This window comes from Vigna unguiculata, chromosome 3 (assembly GCF_004118075.2).
Source record: "Vigna unguiculata cultivar IT97K-499-35 chromosome 3, ASM411807v1, whole genome shotgun sequence".
NCBI classification, from domain to species: Eukaryota; Viridiplantae; Streptophyta; class Magnoliopsida; order Fabales; family Fabaceae; genus Vigna; species Vigna unguiculata.
Window position 1 is genome coordinate 64,862,424 of NC_040281.1, and position 15,894 is coordinate 64,878,317.

At 28.7% G+C, this 15,894-nt stretch overlaps 4 protein-coding genes across 4 annotated transcripts; all 4 read left to right on the forward strand.

Annotated features, from left to right (window-relative positions):
- Positions 1-747: 747 nt before the first annotated feature.
- LOC114179979 lies at positions 748-1,391 on the forward strand. Its single transcript, XM_028066495.1, has one exon. It carries the CDS (start codon positions 843-845, stop codon positions 1,185-1,187), a length of 345 nt encoding a protein of 114 aa, XP_027922296.1. The 5' UTR covers positions 748-842; the 3' UTR covers positions 1,188-1,391.
- A 4,107-nt stretch (positions 1,392-5,498) lies between these two features.
- Positions 5,499-6,047, forward strand: LOC114175729. The gene has a single exon (XM_028060516.1). The coding sequence runs from the start codon at positions 5,555-5,557 to the stop codon at positions 5,849-5,851; it is 297 nt and encodes a 98-aa protein (XP_027916317.1). The 5' UTR covers positions 5,499-5,554; the 3' UTR covers positions 5,852-6,047.
- A 3,989-nt stretch (positions 6,048-10,036) lies between these two features.
- On the forward strand, positions 10,037-10,624 carry LOC114179321. The gene has a single exon (XM_028065621.1). The coding sequence runs from the start codon at positions 10,116-10,118 to the stop codon at positions 10,449-10,451; it is 336 nt and encodes a 111-aa protein (XP_027921422.1). The 5' UTR covers positions 10,037-10,115; the 3' UTR covers positions 10,452-10,624.
- Positions 10,625-12,811: 2,187 nt separating this feature from the next.
- Positions 12,812-15,245, forward strand: LOC114179519. The gene is made up of 2 exons (XM_028065886.1): positions 12,812-13,051; positions 13,676-15,245. The coding sequence occupies exon 2, from the start codon at positions 13,719-13,721 to the stop codon at positions 15,045-15,047; it is 1,329 nt and encodes a 442-aa protein (XP_027921687.1). The 5' UTR covers positions 12,812-13,051; positions 13,676-13,718; the 3' UTR covers positions 15,048-15,245.
- Positions 15,246-15,894: the final 649 nt, after the last annotated feature.

The window sequence follows — 15,894 nt, forward strand, 5'->3', positions numbered from 1 at the left end:
GTATGATGTATATAAAACTAAGTTCAGATTACTAGACTTGTCCAAGAATCTTTGTATCAAAAAGTCATTTAATTTGGCTACGTGAAAATTAATTAAGTGGCTCATCACGGCAGCGAAAAATTTCAATCATTCAAGTATAAAAAGAGAAGTATGAAAGTATTAGCGTAACTAACTAATTACCTAGGTCATGTTTCTTTTAATTATTTCCTTTGTACATTATTTGCATCTACGTATGTTAAAATTTGCCGACAAAAAAGGTGGCCTATAGTTTCCTTTTCTTGGAATCCGTGATGGATAAATAAGATTACGTGAAGAATTATTGTTGTTTTTGCAATTCTTGATAGCTTGTTAAGGATGTCTTTCTAGGTGAAAGAAGAAAAAAAAAACGTAGAAAAATTTTATTATTCTAAGCAGCTTCAAATGTTGACTTTAAATAGGAATTTAATAAAGATTTGTGTTTATTCAAAGATGACACCCCATGATTAATCCAAAAGTGACAGTTATTAATGAAAGACGAAAGATTCCCGAATTCCAAGATTTGATGAGCATATAGTAAGTTCCCATTCACTGGGTTAGTGAAAATGAAAACCCTAAAGCTTAGTCGTAGGACACGTACACGACATACACGTGATGTTTGGTCAAGAAGCCACCTTTAGTTGTATGAGCCGTCATGAGAATGAAATAGTGAAAAATATCCCTATATATACGTAACTACCAAATTGAATCAGCTTCAACCTCACCAATCTCTCTATCATCATCATCATCACAAACAATTACAATCTGCAATATTTTATTGATCTGAGAAAAAAATAGGAAACTGTTGCAAGCCGGTATCATCAACAATGGAGTGGGACGGAGAGGACTGGAGTGATTTGACGACGAAGAAGATGAGTTCAGGAAAAGTGATTGACGAAAGTGGTGGGCATGTGCTGAGTTTAGCGAAAGTGCAGAGATTGAAGGTTATGGGGTCGCTAAGAGCTTCTGCTGATGCGAATGGGAAGGTGAAGATAATGATTTCGAAGAAGGAGTTGGAAAAACTGTTGGAGAAGCAACAACATGTAAATAAGAAGAGAGTAGTGAGAGGTTCTGCGGAGCAAGTTCTTCTTCGTTTAATGAACACCAGAGATCATGAATCTGGTCGGGGATTGTGGATGCCTGCGCTAGAGACGATACCTGAGTCTAGTTGATCATATAAAATGTTAAAAATTTTACGTAAAGTTTGAATTTCACTTTATAAAATGATCGAGTTAGATTTAAAGTTTAACTTTTAGGTAATTGTATAAAACAGCTAAGAAATTATGTCATCTTTTTTCCCAAACATTTTCATGTAAAATTATAGGGAAGAGAATGTAGGATTTGTATTTCATATACGAATAATAATTACACTCCATTCAGACGAAGTTATCTTCAGACGTAAAATTCACTTGTGGTTATAGAATTTTATTTAGTAAATTTGTACTTTGTAAATTGTTTTTGATAGACAGTGAATGGATTGAGAGATAGTTCTTTCTAATTAGAGAATGATATTTGTTTCTGATGGTTCTATTTCTCGGTCTTAACAAAAAAAACAAAAATTTATTTTATTGACAACGAGTCTAGGTAATTTCTTTTCGTTCTTCTCTATGCGACTTTTTCTTATTATTGATCACTAATTTTGCATCCTTGTTATTATTGATTTTGGGAGTTCAAATGATAAGATTCAAAGTCAAAAAATTAATAGCACATAATAATATCTTGTAATGACTTAAAGTTAGCTTCTTTTTTTTTTTATAAATTGGAGTTTTTTTTTTTTAAATATTAATGGTACTTAGGTATGACATTTACACTTGTGGAATGTTTGTTGCCTAATGATAAATTATTATTGTAAGTTAACATTGTTGGCAATGGCATGGAATTAAAAACTTGTTTTATTATTAAAATCATAGATAGATGAATTAATATGTATTATATTTTAAAATGAACAATTGTTATAACGTCAGGTTAGCTTTACATTCAAACTCAACTTGATCAATCCAACTAAATTTGAATTCAATGTCTCCGATTACAAGTTAATAGAATATAGATTATTTGTGTTGCAAATTAATAGGGTGAGCATTTGAATTCAATTCATATTGGACTACACTTTTTCTTAATCATCTTCATTTTAGGTTTATTTTAATTTTAAATAAATATTGTAGAAAAAAAACTTATATATAGTTTTACTAACTATTTTCATAATAAATTGTAGTTTTGTGCAATTTATTACTAAATTTTAACTAAACTTGATGATATAATAAAATTTAAACAGACTTTTTATTGAATTTCAATTATATTTCTTAAATGACAGTATTTTTTTTAGGTCCAATGTCTATCTGGTGTAGCTGTTTGATATCTTAATTTTATGTATAAAGTTCATTTGAATATTATAGTAATATCCAGACAAAGCAGAGGGAAAGTAATGATTGGAAACTGTTAAATGCGTAACCATTCTCTCCTCTCTTTTATCTGACTTGTTCATTTTCATGGTCGTACTTCTGTGTTCACTGTTTGATTGAATGTTTCTGACATGTCATCCATTTTGGAGGCTCTATTATAAACTTTAAAACAATACTAATTAATTAATCATGTTACGGTGACGGTTAACGCTGGGTGAAGTCTCTTAATATATTCAATTTGAAATGAAACTCTAGAAGGAGAGATAATAATATATTGCACATTAAAGTTTACTTATTACATTAAGAATTCAATATTGGAGAAAGTCTTCATTGACCAGTTCTCTTTGGATCATTACATGGTTCCAAATGACATGGCCAAGACCATGTTTAAACTGTTATAGTATTAGAGACAACTTTTTGACTGTAACAATTTAGTTTCAGATGTGGTTCTTCAATTTTTTAGTCTCTCTCACAAATCACACACTGTTATGGGTTGGACCCTTTAAACATTTGGATTGAGCATGAACAAAGAAATGAATGAAACACATGAAACACTGTGTTTCACGCTCTGACCCAAAATGGCTGTAAAAACAAGTGTGAACCAACGTATGCCAGATTACATTCTTCTTTCTTAAGCCATTATCTTTTCCAAATATCCTTTCTACATTATTTGCACAACACATAAACGGAGAAACTTGAAACTTACCGACTAAAAAAGGTGACTTTGTATATTCCTTTCTTACTTGATATCGGCGATTGAAAAGATATATCTCTCATCCGAAGCGATTGTGCCTGGACTATAGTAAATTTAAACTATTATTTTTATCATAATGAAGATGGTTTACAGTTGTAAATATATCCTCTTATATCGTACTTTTATATCTATTCCAACACAATACAATTATAAAATAACAATTCAGATTATCATTTAATTTTCTCTTTAGTATCACACTACACTATAGGCATATAGTTGTTTTAGTCCAAAAATCTTGTAATAATATTAATGGGGAGAGTCTCAAAGCTGGCTTTTTTGTAAAAAGGGGTCACTTTGGCCAAAAATTTGTAAAAATGGGTCTGTTGAATTTTTTTTTTTGCAAAATAGGGTCAAGTCGTCGTGGTGGAGGACGACATTAAAGGTGAAGTCCTCCACTATGCCGGTTTCTTCTTTTTTTTTTATCAAAAAGCGAAACCGTGCTCTGAGAAGCCGGTTTCTATATATTTTGAAAGTGAAGTCGTCTTCGGGCCTGACGACTTCACTTTTTGGTTTTTTTTTTTTACACATTCAGCTTTATATATATATATATATATTTAATTATATATTATTTAGTTTTTTTTTAAATATTTGTTTACAGTAGAGAAATAAAGTGACATCCTCAATGACGATTTTTTCGCCAGTTTCTTCTGATTTGGTCAAAACGTTCTCTACTTCTTCGTTTGATTTTACAAATTTAGTATTTTATTAAATGATACTTGATAGTTAGTAGACTAACTAAACCACAAATAAAATAAACATTAACAAATTAAATATTCAAATATAATTATCGAAGGATTTTTTAATATTTTTTTAATTTGTATCATTTTATCTTCTTAATTTTGTATTAAGGTTTAACGATTAAGTATTTTAAAATTTTTTTAAAACTATTTTTCATATTTTTACTTAAACAAATATTTAAAAAAAACTAAATAATATATAATTAAATATATATATATATATATATATATATATATATATATATAAAGCTGAATGAAAAAAAAAATACCAAAAAGTGAAGTCGTCAGGCCCAACTTCACTTTTAAAATATATAGAAACCGGCTTCCGAGAGCACGGTTTCGCTTTTTGGAAAAAAAAAAAAGAAACTGGCACGGTGGAGGACGACTTCACCTTTAATGTCGTCCTCTACTACGACGACTTGACCCTATTTTGCAAAAAAAAAATCAAACGACCCTTTTTTACAAATTCTTGATCAAAGTGACCCCTTTTTACAAAAAAGCCCTCAAAGCTATATACAAAGAAATTATGTCGCATGAGAAAAAAGACAAGTGGTACAAAATAATGTAAGAGGAGATGAAATTCTTGCACATATCTTTGAATAATTGGTGAAGTTACTCCAAGGCAAGAAAACACTAAAATTGGTTGTGGAGGACTTTAGATAGAAAAATGAAATTGATTTTGAAGAGAAATTTTCATCAATAGTTAAAATGTGTCTATTGTCGGACGTTACAAGAAAATCATTAAATAACAATTAATTTTAGAGACAAAAAATAATTAGTTAACTAGTCATGTAACTAATTTAGATGCCAATTTATAAACTATTGGTATCTAAAATAGTAATTATCATGAGCAAAAAATTAAAATTGATTTATGAACTAGTGTTTAAATTGGTCTCTAATTGGTTATATTAAAGTTTTAGTGACCAAGGTGTTAGAAATGGATTTTAAAGTCTAATTTAATCCTACAAAACTGACTTGTAAGGTAAGGATTGCACTCACTTATATATTGTAAATTGGTCTTATCTCTAGTCAATGTAGGACTTCTAACACACTCCCTGACACCAAAGTATTAGTATATCGTGGTCACGCCAAGATATTAGTATGTATGGTGGTGAATCGTGGAAATGACAAAATCTCAACTAATAATCATTGAGGTGTTTTGTGGAAAATTCTCTAATGTAAAATTATTATTCTATTTCTGTGTATTGATGACATGATTGTGGCGGAGAGAGAAGAAAAGAAGAATAGCACCCACAACTTCAATATGTAGCATATAGTATAGGATGTTGATTTTATTTTGCAGTGGAAAAGATATGATACATCCATATGTGGAAGCAAAAGATGATAAAATGGTGGGAACATACACATGTTACTGCTTAAGACCATACTATTTTTGGTCAAGGAGCCATGCACAATAATTAGACCCGATCTACCTCTCCGTGTGTCCTCACCAACAATTATATTATAAATTAATCCAAAATCCGTGGACAGCATTTCCATTATCCATTTCCCGATTATATATATATATATATATATATATATATATATATATATATATATATATATATAGAAGGATCAATAACACATCTTCACTTCATTAATCACACACACCATACTCAAAGAATTTGAAGCAATTCATCTGTGAAAATATGGGAAACTGTTGCAAGGCAGCTTCATCAAGCAAGGTGTTGGATGAAGGTGATGGGTTATGTTCAGAGAAAGTGCAGAAGAAGAAGATGATGGAAACGCTAGGAGTTTCTCCAGATCCAAATGGGAAAGTGAAGATAAAGATATCGAAGAAGGAGTTGGCAGAATTGTTTGATAAGAAGGAACTAGGACGAGCTTCTGCTGAACAACTTCTGCTTCGCTTCATAACAAAGGGTAGAGAAAATGATGGTGGTCACAGATCGTGGAGACCTGTGCTAGAGACTATTTCTGAGGTTTGAGCGGTTGTTAATGATATCAATATCAATCAACTCATGCTGTTCAAAAGCTTTCTTCAGTAACTCAGAACACCTAAGAAATGGAGCATAATTTTTCCAGTATTCAAAAACTTTTTAGCTTTCTCATAACAACCCACTACTTACTTTTTTCTGAAAAAGTAACCAAGTGAGAGGAATGATCATAAGTTTAAAGTGTAGTATACATGTCAATAAATTATTCAACAATTAAAATTTGCCAATATGCTACATCTACTTTCTTGGAATCGGCGTTTCACGTGAATTTCATGGATGATACACCACGTCCACATCATTTTAGTTATATCATCTTTCTATTCGTCAAAAAGGAAAAACTTAAAAGTATTACATTTGTGTTGACAACTTTAACAATTAAATATGTTTTTTTTTAATTTTAATAAAAATTGAAATCAGTTTTCTTTCAAAATTTTGATTTAATTTAATTTTTTAATTTAAAAATGTATGAATTTAATTTTTTTAATTAAAATTATCAAATAGTGTAAATATATGTTATCATGAAAATTTTTTAAAATTAAACTAAAATTTCAAAATAAATTAATTCTAATTTTCACAAAACAAAAAACATATTTAACATATTTATAAAGTAATTAAAGTTGTTTTTACTTTATATATTACTATTTATTGAATAGGTAGTCGTCCATAGAAAATACATTTATTAGTATAATATTTTTTATAAGTTTAGATTTACTTTACTAATATATTATAATTTAATAATATATAATCCACGTAAATTTTTTAATACATCTTGGATACACCTTAGACTATTTTTTTTATCTCTTTCTTTTCTGTCTTTTATTTATCTATTTTCTCTCTTCCATGAAAATTGTAAAATATAACGAACATCAAGTGGTGAACTTCGATTTGAAGCAAGATTTTTACACTAAAGGCATCCTGGTTAATACGCATCGGCATAAAAAACTCATATTTATCAGCTCTGTTTTGGTAAGTTCTATTAAAATTTTATTATAAAAATTTGATTTCCTTAGACATATATATAGAAGGAGTTTTTACAGATTAATTGATACATGAACTAATTTATTTAATGAAAGAAAAATGGTCTTTTAAGAAGTATGAATGGAAATTTTTCAACAAATTGATTTATCATTAATTAAGGTGAGTTTTAAAATTATTATATTTTAAAATTGAGGTCATAAAATGTAGAATATTGTGGTATCAACATGGTTGCTTAATTGAAGTAAACAATTTGGTGGTTGTTAAGTTTGTTTTGTCTTCTACATCACATATCAATTATATTTGAAAAATATGAAGGCTTAAATTGGGAAGAAAATATGTCGGTTATTTATTATAATCTTTTATGATGTTAAATTGATAAAGGTAAATAATTTACATGTATGATTTTTGTGCATGAGGAAAAGAAAAGGTGGCTTGATCAAATATATATATAATTTGAATGTTGACGAGTAAGAAGTAAAAGTGAATGCCGCGGTAACCAAGACTTCAAATTCAGATATTTGGTTTCTGACTATGACTTTGTGAGTCAGTTTAATCACATTGGTCATATTAATTCTCAAAGAGAAATGCCTTTAATATAGAATCAAAATTTATTCTCATCTATCTAATTCAAGAAGTTATTGTACAGTAGTATTTGATATCTAGAAATACATTTATAAGATAAAAAAAAATATTTCTGAATATATTATGATTAAAATCAATTGAATAAATATTTTTGTATTTACGATAACAATAGTTTGTTTTATGATATAAAATTACTTTTAATTATTTATAATTTTTAAAATATTAAAATTCAATGAATAAATAAGGTTTTCTTTTTCTACTATAAGCATAACCTTCTTTTGTTTTATAAAAATCGAACTTATTTTATAAAAGTAAATATAAAATAATTTCACATTTGCTTAGTGTTCTTGTATGGAAACAAACTATCTCAAGAGTCTTATATTCTCCTATCCTCTGCTTTGTCTCTGTTTATTGGGATTCACTCTGAGTTGCTTCTAGGAAGTCTCCTTAGACTGGGGTACCTGGAGACGCTCCAATGCTCAAGTCAGTAACACTTCGATATAGTATGTATACTAAAGCTTACTAGAACTGAGTTAAGATTAGTCTCTCTTACCTTTGAACCCTGAACCTTATTTTATATCATTTGACTTTCGTCCTGGCTTCATTATCTTGAGGGCCGATTTTCATTTTTCTAAGTGCACGGTTATATTTCCATATCCTGCCTGACATGGAGCATTCCTATCTGCATATCCCCGCATTGGGTCAAGGTGCGCCTGCCCTAATGGGTCAAGATGTACTCGGCCTTCATGGTCCGAGATATACTTTGCCTCCATGGGTCGAAATGTTCACGATCCTTCACTTCACTATCCATTTCTTTCACTATCAACTCAGGTCCTCCATACTCCAAAACGGGACAATTGTACTTTGGGGTTGACTATACCTGTGTAAATAAAAATAATTCCAAATAAAAATTAACTTCTTTTTTATTTGTATTTAAATTAGTCACTGAGACAAATTTATAGACTAATTTGTTTGGTAGTTAAAAGCTTGGTATCTAATGATACTTAGAGACCAATTCACCACAATAGTCAATTTAGAAATTACTTTAGTTACCAATAATTTTTTAATTTATAAATTGTTATATAAATTCATCATTATAGTGACTAATTATTTTTTTCTCAAAAATTTATCATTATTTATAAAAAATTTTCTAATGATAAGATGATATGTATATCTGTACCCACCCTTCATTTGACAAATATTAATTAAATAACTTTTTCTAAAAATGAAAATCACAGCAAATAAAATATTATATTAAGAATTGAATGTCAAATAGACATATTTTATTTTCTCTAGTAAAATATCAATAAAAAAATTTAATTAAATAAAATTCAAATCAATAAATCAAAATGTCTCATGAATATATTCGATTAATATAATTTTTTTAGATTAATTAATAAAAATATAGGTGTTATAATAATTTAAAATAGAAATGAATATTGAAACATGTATGAAGAGAAAAATGCTGAAAATATGTATATATTCATCTAGTTTTCGTATCAATTTAAAAAATGAAGAATTACATATAATTTTATCTACACCTTATCAACATAATATTTTCTATTACAATTGGAATATGTTCGAACCATTCCGGAAAGACTTGTTCATTTATCATCTGGTGAACATGGTAAAATTTAATATAAAGTTTTCTTGACACTTTTAAATTACAAATAAAATTCTACATGAATAGACTCAGTAGCAATTTTTTTGTTTGTGAAAAAGTCATTTGAAGAGATTTATGGAAAGACACGTTTTATTAAACAACTTTAACTTGTTTTCAATTAAAATGAATAAATCACTTCTTTCTCAATGTATACTCTTCATCTGGATATATAAACTCCATGTCAATCTCAGTAGAAAATTATTTCTTTCACCATCTTAATTATAACCATGCCAAAAAAATAAATATTCATTAACAAATCGATCACATATATTGATATTTATTTACCATAAAATATGAATTTAAAAAGCTTTGAAGTGATTACTTTGGGTTTTGCAAAACCATCAAACACTAAGTACAAACCCAGGATGATTTGAACAAATTTTTTTTATTAATAGGGTGCCATCACAGGTAGACATTTAAAGCAAAAAAGGAATATATTATTGAATTAAAAAATAGAAAAAAGCAAACACCAATTTCTTGCATTTGATTAAACAAAGTGACACATAGTGATAGTCACTTGCTTAGTCACTCATAAAGATGCTAAATCTGAGCTTCATTTCACACGCTCTTGGCACACCACAAAAACACCAACTTTCAAAATTTACTGATTTTTTATGTTGTTTTTTACTGAACATTAAAAATATAATATTTTTAATATATTTTAAATTTTCAAAATTAATAATCATCAATATATTTTAAAAAGACAACAGAAAAAATAGTTAAAAAATACCAAATAAAGAATCCAAAAATGATCAAAACTCAGTATTTGGTGAATGAAGCCACCTTTTTGGCTGCCATGCAGAACACAATAATGAGACCCGATCTAGCTTTCCGTGTCTCCATCACCGTTCCCATTATCCATTTCCCTTTACTTTATATATATATATATATATATATATATATATATATATATATATATATATATATATATATATATATATATAGCTATCAAATTATCAAAGCCTTCCACCTCACAAATCTCTCATCACACACTTCATTTTTTTCTAAAATCATCGATTCATCTATCGAAATATGGGAAACTGTGTTAAGGCTGCATCATCAATGGAGTGGGACGGCGAGGACTGGAGCGATTTGAAGTCGAAGAAGAGAAGCTCAAAGGCTCACGAGTTGAGTTTAGGGAAAGGGCAGAAAGAGAAGCTTATGCAAACGCTGAAACTTTGTCCTGATGCCAATGGGAAAGTGAAGATAAAGATATCAAAGAAGGAGTTGGCACAACTTTTTCAGAAGCAACACCAGAGAGCTTCTTCTGCAGAACAAGTTCTGGTTGGCTTAATAAAATCCAGAAATGATGATGCTGGTCACAGATTCTGGATGCCCATGCTAGAGACTATTCCTGAGGCCACTTGATTAGTTCCTCCAGGGTCAAGGTTTTTTTTTTTTCAATCTTTTCATGTAAAATAGATGCTCCTGTGAATATTTCTTCTTGTGAATAGATGCTCCTGTCTTGTATTTAAAACCAGATCAAAGTTAAAAACTTCATCTTCGTGATTCAGTAATAAACCAATAATTGAAGATTGCAACTGAGTGTTTTGAATTAATTGTGTAGAAAAGTAAAATAAATCAATAATTGAGTGAAGTGACATGTATAATAAAACTGAGAGAATACATAGCATTCAGCAACTTGATTGGTGTTTGGAGATAAGATTAGCAGTAAAACAGAGAAATATGACCTGGTCTGCAAGGACTTCGCATATTATTATTATTATTATATGATGAAACTTTTTTCATTGGCTATGGGATCATATTTTTTATTTTTTTTAATTAATTATTTGCATTTTAATTTTTTAATAATATGATATGATAATTTAAAAGTGATTGAAATAATAAATTTTAAGTAAATAAAAAAAAATGAGTCAAAACATTATTATTTATTAATTAATTAATTGTTAACAAATCACGGAACCCTGTAGTAATTCAAAAGTTTTAACTAGAAAGGGACAGAGGATTGGTTGAGTTTATCCTCATTTCTGTTTGAATTAACAAAGGTGAGAGTTGTTATTTTTATTGAATTTTTTTATTTATACAAATAAAACACTGTAAGAAAAAAAAAATGACTTTTGTGTTTGTCATCAGTGATGTTGCAAACTTTGAAAACATTGTTGATGAGAAACTAAATATCAACACAATCGAGCATAATTTACTTTGACAACACATAATTATATATCAAATACAAAATTTATTATTTTATATGAAAAATATAATTTACTTTTAAAATAAATATTTCAGAATGAAAAATAAAATTATATATATATATATATATATTATATATATATATATATATATATATATATATATATATATATATATATATATATATATATATATATATATATAAAGACATTGAAATACGTTTTCCCATCTCATTTATTTTAACGAAATATATGAGAATGAAACGTACGAAAAGCAAAGCAACTTTGAAAATCAAAATAAAAAAAAAAGTAGGGAGCATTAGTTGGTTTTATAATGAAACAATTTTTTTAAAATAAATTCTATTAATATAATGAATATTTGACTAAAAATAACATATATAATTTTAATAACTATTATTATAATGAACTAAGATTAAAATATAAATTTCAGTTACAGATTCATAAAATTTCAAACTGTTTCTTATCTGAATTTCATATTATTTATTTTATTCAATTTTATTTATCTAACATTATACATTTATTTGATCCAATCAGATTTCTTTTGGATATCTTCATGGTATTTTTTTCTCAAACCTATAAAAAAGTATGAAAACTGAGATCAATTACTTTTATAAACTTTTCTTGTAGAAACAAAAGTTTCAAAATTCAATAAACATTAATTGATTTTTTTTTTTATATAATAGACTCTCTGACTGCATGCATAATCGAATTTATTATTAAAATAATCAATTATATATATAAAGTTTTGATACTTATATTGTAATATTATATATAATTAAAATAAAAATATAATAATAAAAATAAGATAAAATTATTATTATAAAATTTGTATAATGATTTTATTTTAAATATTATTATTTTAAAATGTATTTTATTTTTATTTGGAAGTATTTTTTATTTTAATTTAAAATTTATTTTCATTCTAATTTATAATTCAAAACTTACTTTTAAGAAATTATTTTGAAAAATATTTTTTAAATATGTAAAAGTATTACATAACTAATTCTATATAAACATTTTATTAGTATTAATCTTATCTAATTAAGAGATACTTAATTATTTTTGTAAATATTTTAGTAATACTTACTATATTTATGTTATTATATTTATAAAAGTAATAATCTCATCTCTCACATTAATAAAACATTTACATTTTATCTATAACTATATATAATAAAAGTTCTCTCTTCTATCTCTACATTTCATAATTCTAATTTTATCCTCATTATATAATTATTTATTTAATTTTTTAAAATTAATTATTACTTTCACAAATTTTTTAAAAAATGATTTATCTTTTTTATTTTATTTTTTATTTATCAATCTTCATATTTGTTATCTATTTTTAATAAATTTAAATTCATTTTATATATTAATTTAATAATATTAAAATATTATGATCTACGAATATAATATTATATATATTTAAAAAAATTTACATCACACCCGTTTATGCTGATTTATTATAATAAGAAAATTAAGAAATAACTATATACAAACTAAGAATTATTCTGGCGATAGCAAAAAATTATTAACCAACCACGTGTGGAATTTTGTTCTGCGCAACATCTTGGTGTTGGAAAGAAAGTGTAACAGAGATAGATCCAACACTCTTCACTTTCTTTTCCTATCTTTCTTTTCCCTTCTTTCTTTGTCTTTTTTGTTTTTTCTTTTAAATAATATATTAAATGCAACAACATTCATTTCCTCGCCATAGCCACAAAGCTTCCAGTTTTTGCTGTTCATTATATCCACCCCTTTTCGCCCCCAACTTCTTTCCATAACCCTAACCCATCTGTGAGTTTTCCATGCTTTCTTTTACGCTGCATTTTGCAATTTTCTTTTTCTGCGATGTTCAAGAATCAAATCTATTTATGATTCTTGCTACTTTTGTAAATCTGTTCCCTTGTTAGTTTAGGGGTTTCATCTTAGGACGACTGCTTCTGCATTCGCACTACCTTACATGTTATTACACATTCATTGTCAATACCTTCAATCTAACAACTATTTTGTACCATAAATTATTTCAATTTCAGAGCGTATATAAGTTATTTGTAAAATTGTAAAGGTTAATAATTTTTTGGTATGAATCATTGCCGCATATTGATCTCATTTATGATAACATTGCTTAACAACTATTAAAAAATTGGGACAATGTCTCTGCCCTTGTAGCTTTGAATTGTTTTATCTGCTGCATAAAAAAACAATGCTTAATTTTTGTCATTAGGAAATTTGTTTGTTCAGGTGCTGAAATACTTACATTTTCTTTTCTTTCTATCTTGTTTTTTTCTTAGTGTTTCTGGGCAATCATACACTTCTTTTAAATTCACTTGTTGATTTTATCCAGCATTAAGATTAAGGAATGTTGGATTATCAGACCTACTTTATTTGGTCAGAGAATAACATTTCTCTCTTTTTCAGATATATTTTTCTAGAGAGAACTCTGTAATTGGTATTCTGGGAGATGAACCAACAGAATCAAGGATTAGGTATTCCTTTAAATGTTCCGGTGAAACGAAAACGTGGCCGGCCAAGAAAAGAAGGAAGTGCAGTTCAAGGGGAGAATGTACCTGTAATTCCTGCTTCTGACAATGTGTTGCACTCAAACCAAACAACAGGTACAACTAATGATTGTGAAGATGAAATGGTGGGGAAGTTAGTAACTGGTGTCATTGAAGGAACTTTTAATGCTGGATATCTTCTTAATGTTAAGGTGGCAAACACTGATGCTGTTTTGAGAGGCCTTGTGTTTGTACCAGGCCACTTTTCTCCAGTTACTATAGAAAATGATGTGGCTCCACATGCCAAAATGATCCAAAGGAAAGAGATTCCTATTCCAGTTGTTAACCCACATGCAGGGATACGTGCCTCTTCTGTTCCCTCATCAGTACAATTCAACAAACAATCTTTTGAGCCAGAATTTCGGGTACCTGTGTCTGAAGAGCAAGTGCCACCAACCGAGATTCACTCTAGCATCTCACAAGTACCTGAGAATCAATCTGCCTCTACTTTGGCACCCATTTCCATTTCCAGTGGAGGAATTCCTCAAGGGACATCTGAACTTAGACATGTGAATCAGTCCACCGCTATCATGTCAGAGTTTGATCATGACAAAACGATTGAACAAGGTGAAACACTTCATGAACTTGATGCTTCCACACAGGTAAAAGAATCTGATGCGGATGGTGGAGAAACAAAAGACTCAGAAGCAGCATCTGAACTCATCAACCTGGTTCCATCAATTGACAACACCAATAAGGAGATCAGAACTGGACAGCAGGTTGTTCCTTGTGTGCATCATCTGAATGAGGTGGTTCGTGGAGAACCAAATATATCAAATATTGAATTCAATCTGATCCCTCTATGTACTGAACCTGAAGTCTTGCCATCTGAACAAACTAGTAAAATTGTTAACTACTTCGAGGAGAAGCAGGAGTTGCCAAAAACTGATGTGCTTGAAGATACAAAGACAGAGCTTGCAATTCAGACTTTAAGTAATGTTGACACCTCAAATTCAAGTGGAAGACCGAATACCGTTGTTGTTAATATTCCTGTTTTGGGATCAAACCATGCACTTGTGGCCAGCGAACCTGAATCCATGCCTTCTGAAGGGATTGGTAAATTTGTTCCTTCTGAGTCCAAATTTTCATCTGAAGTACATGATTTGTGGGGAAGGAGTGGTCCCCAGAACTATAGCTCTTTCGGAGACATTAATACAGTGGATTTCAATCAACCTACTGAACCTTTAGCTAATCCAATGGAATATGAGAAACAGATTGGATCAGGCACTTGAAAAATTTTAGTTGGAAAATATGGAGAAGGTTGTCTAGCATAGTTGAAAATTAGGCTGGAAAATAAATCGGATCGGTAGACATGTAGATCTATAGTTTCAAGTCTTAATCTTTTTGTCATTTTTCTTTTTTGAGTCACAATCTCTGTTCTACTTTCTGGTTTTGCTGCCACATTTTCTAATAAATGAGTTCCTTTTCAACATTGTTTTTTTATTTTGAACCTGCGGTGTCTGAATACATATTGGGAGAGAAGGTACAACCCGATGGATTATTTATGCAGATTAAGTATACATGAACAGTGTCATTTGTTTTTAGTTTAAAGTTGTTACTGAACTCTCGGTATGTGAAGAACTATAACTTGTTGCCAGTATGAACTCTTTCTTCACTTGTATGAATGTTAACAATTTGGTCAGTGTTTGGCAAAAGTAGCATTGTTTATGGAGATACTTTTGGTAAGAACGAGTTTGTGAGACAAAGAGAAAGAGATTAAAAAACAAATATTCTAATCTATAACTTGGAGGTTCGGCTATGACAAAAAAAAAAAAAAAGTGGTGAAACTTTGTAAAGCGATATCCTGTACCTCAAAAGAACCAAGAACAAAATGCATTGTCATTAAAATAACTCTGTTTCGAGAAGGACAAGTTTAAAAATTCTTCGAAAACCCTTGGCTCAATTTTTTGTCAACCAACTTTCCTATCAAACCAACTTAGTTAGATGTGTAACTAGTGTTTGTAAAACGCCTGCAAAAACGTCAAAATTCCATTCGATGTAAATTCTCACCAAAAATACTTCATTGAAACTTACAAAATGGCACCTTGCACCAAAAACAAACAGTACAAAAACGTTTAG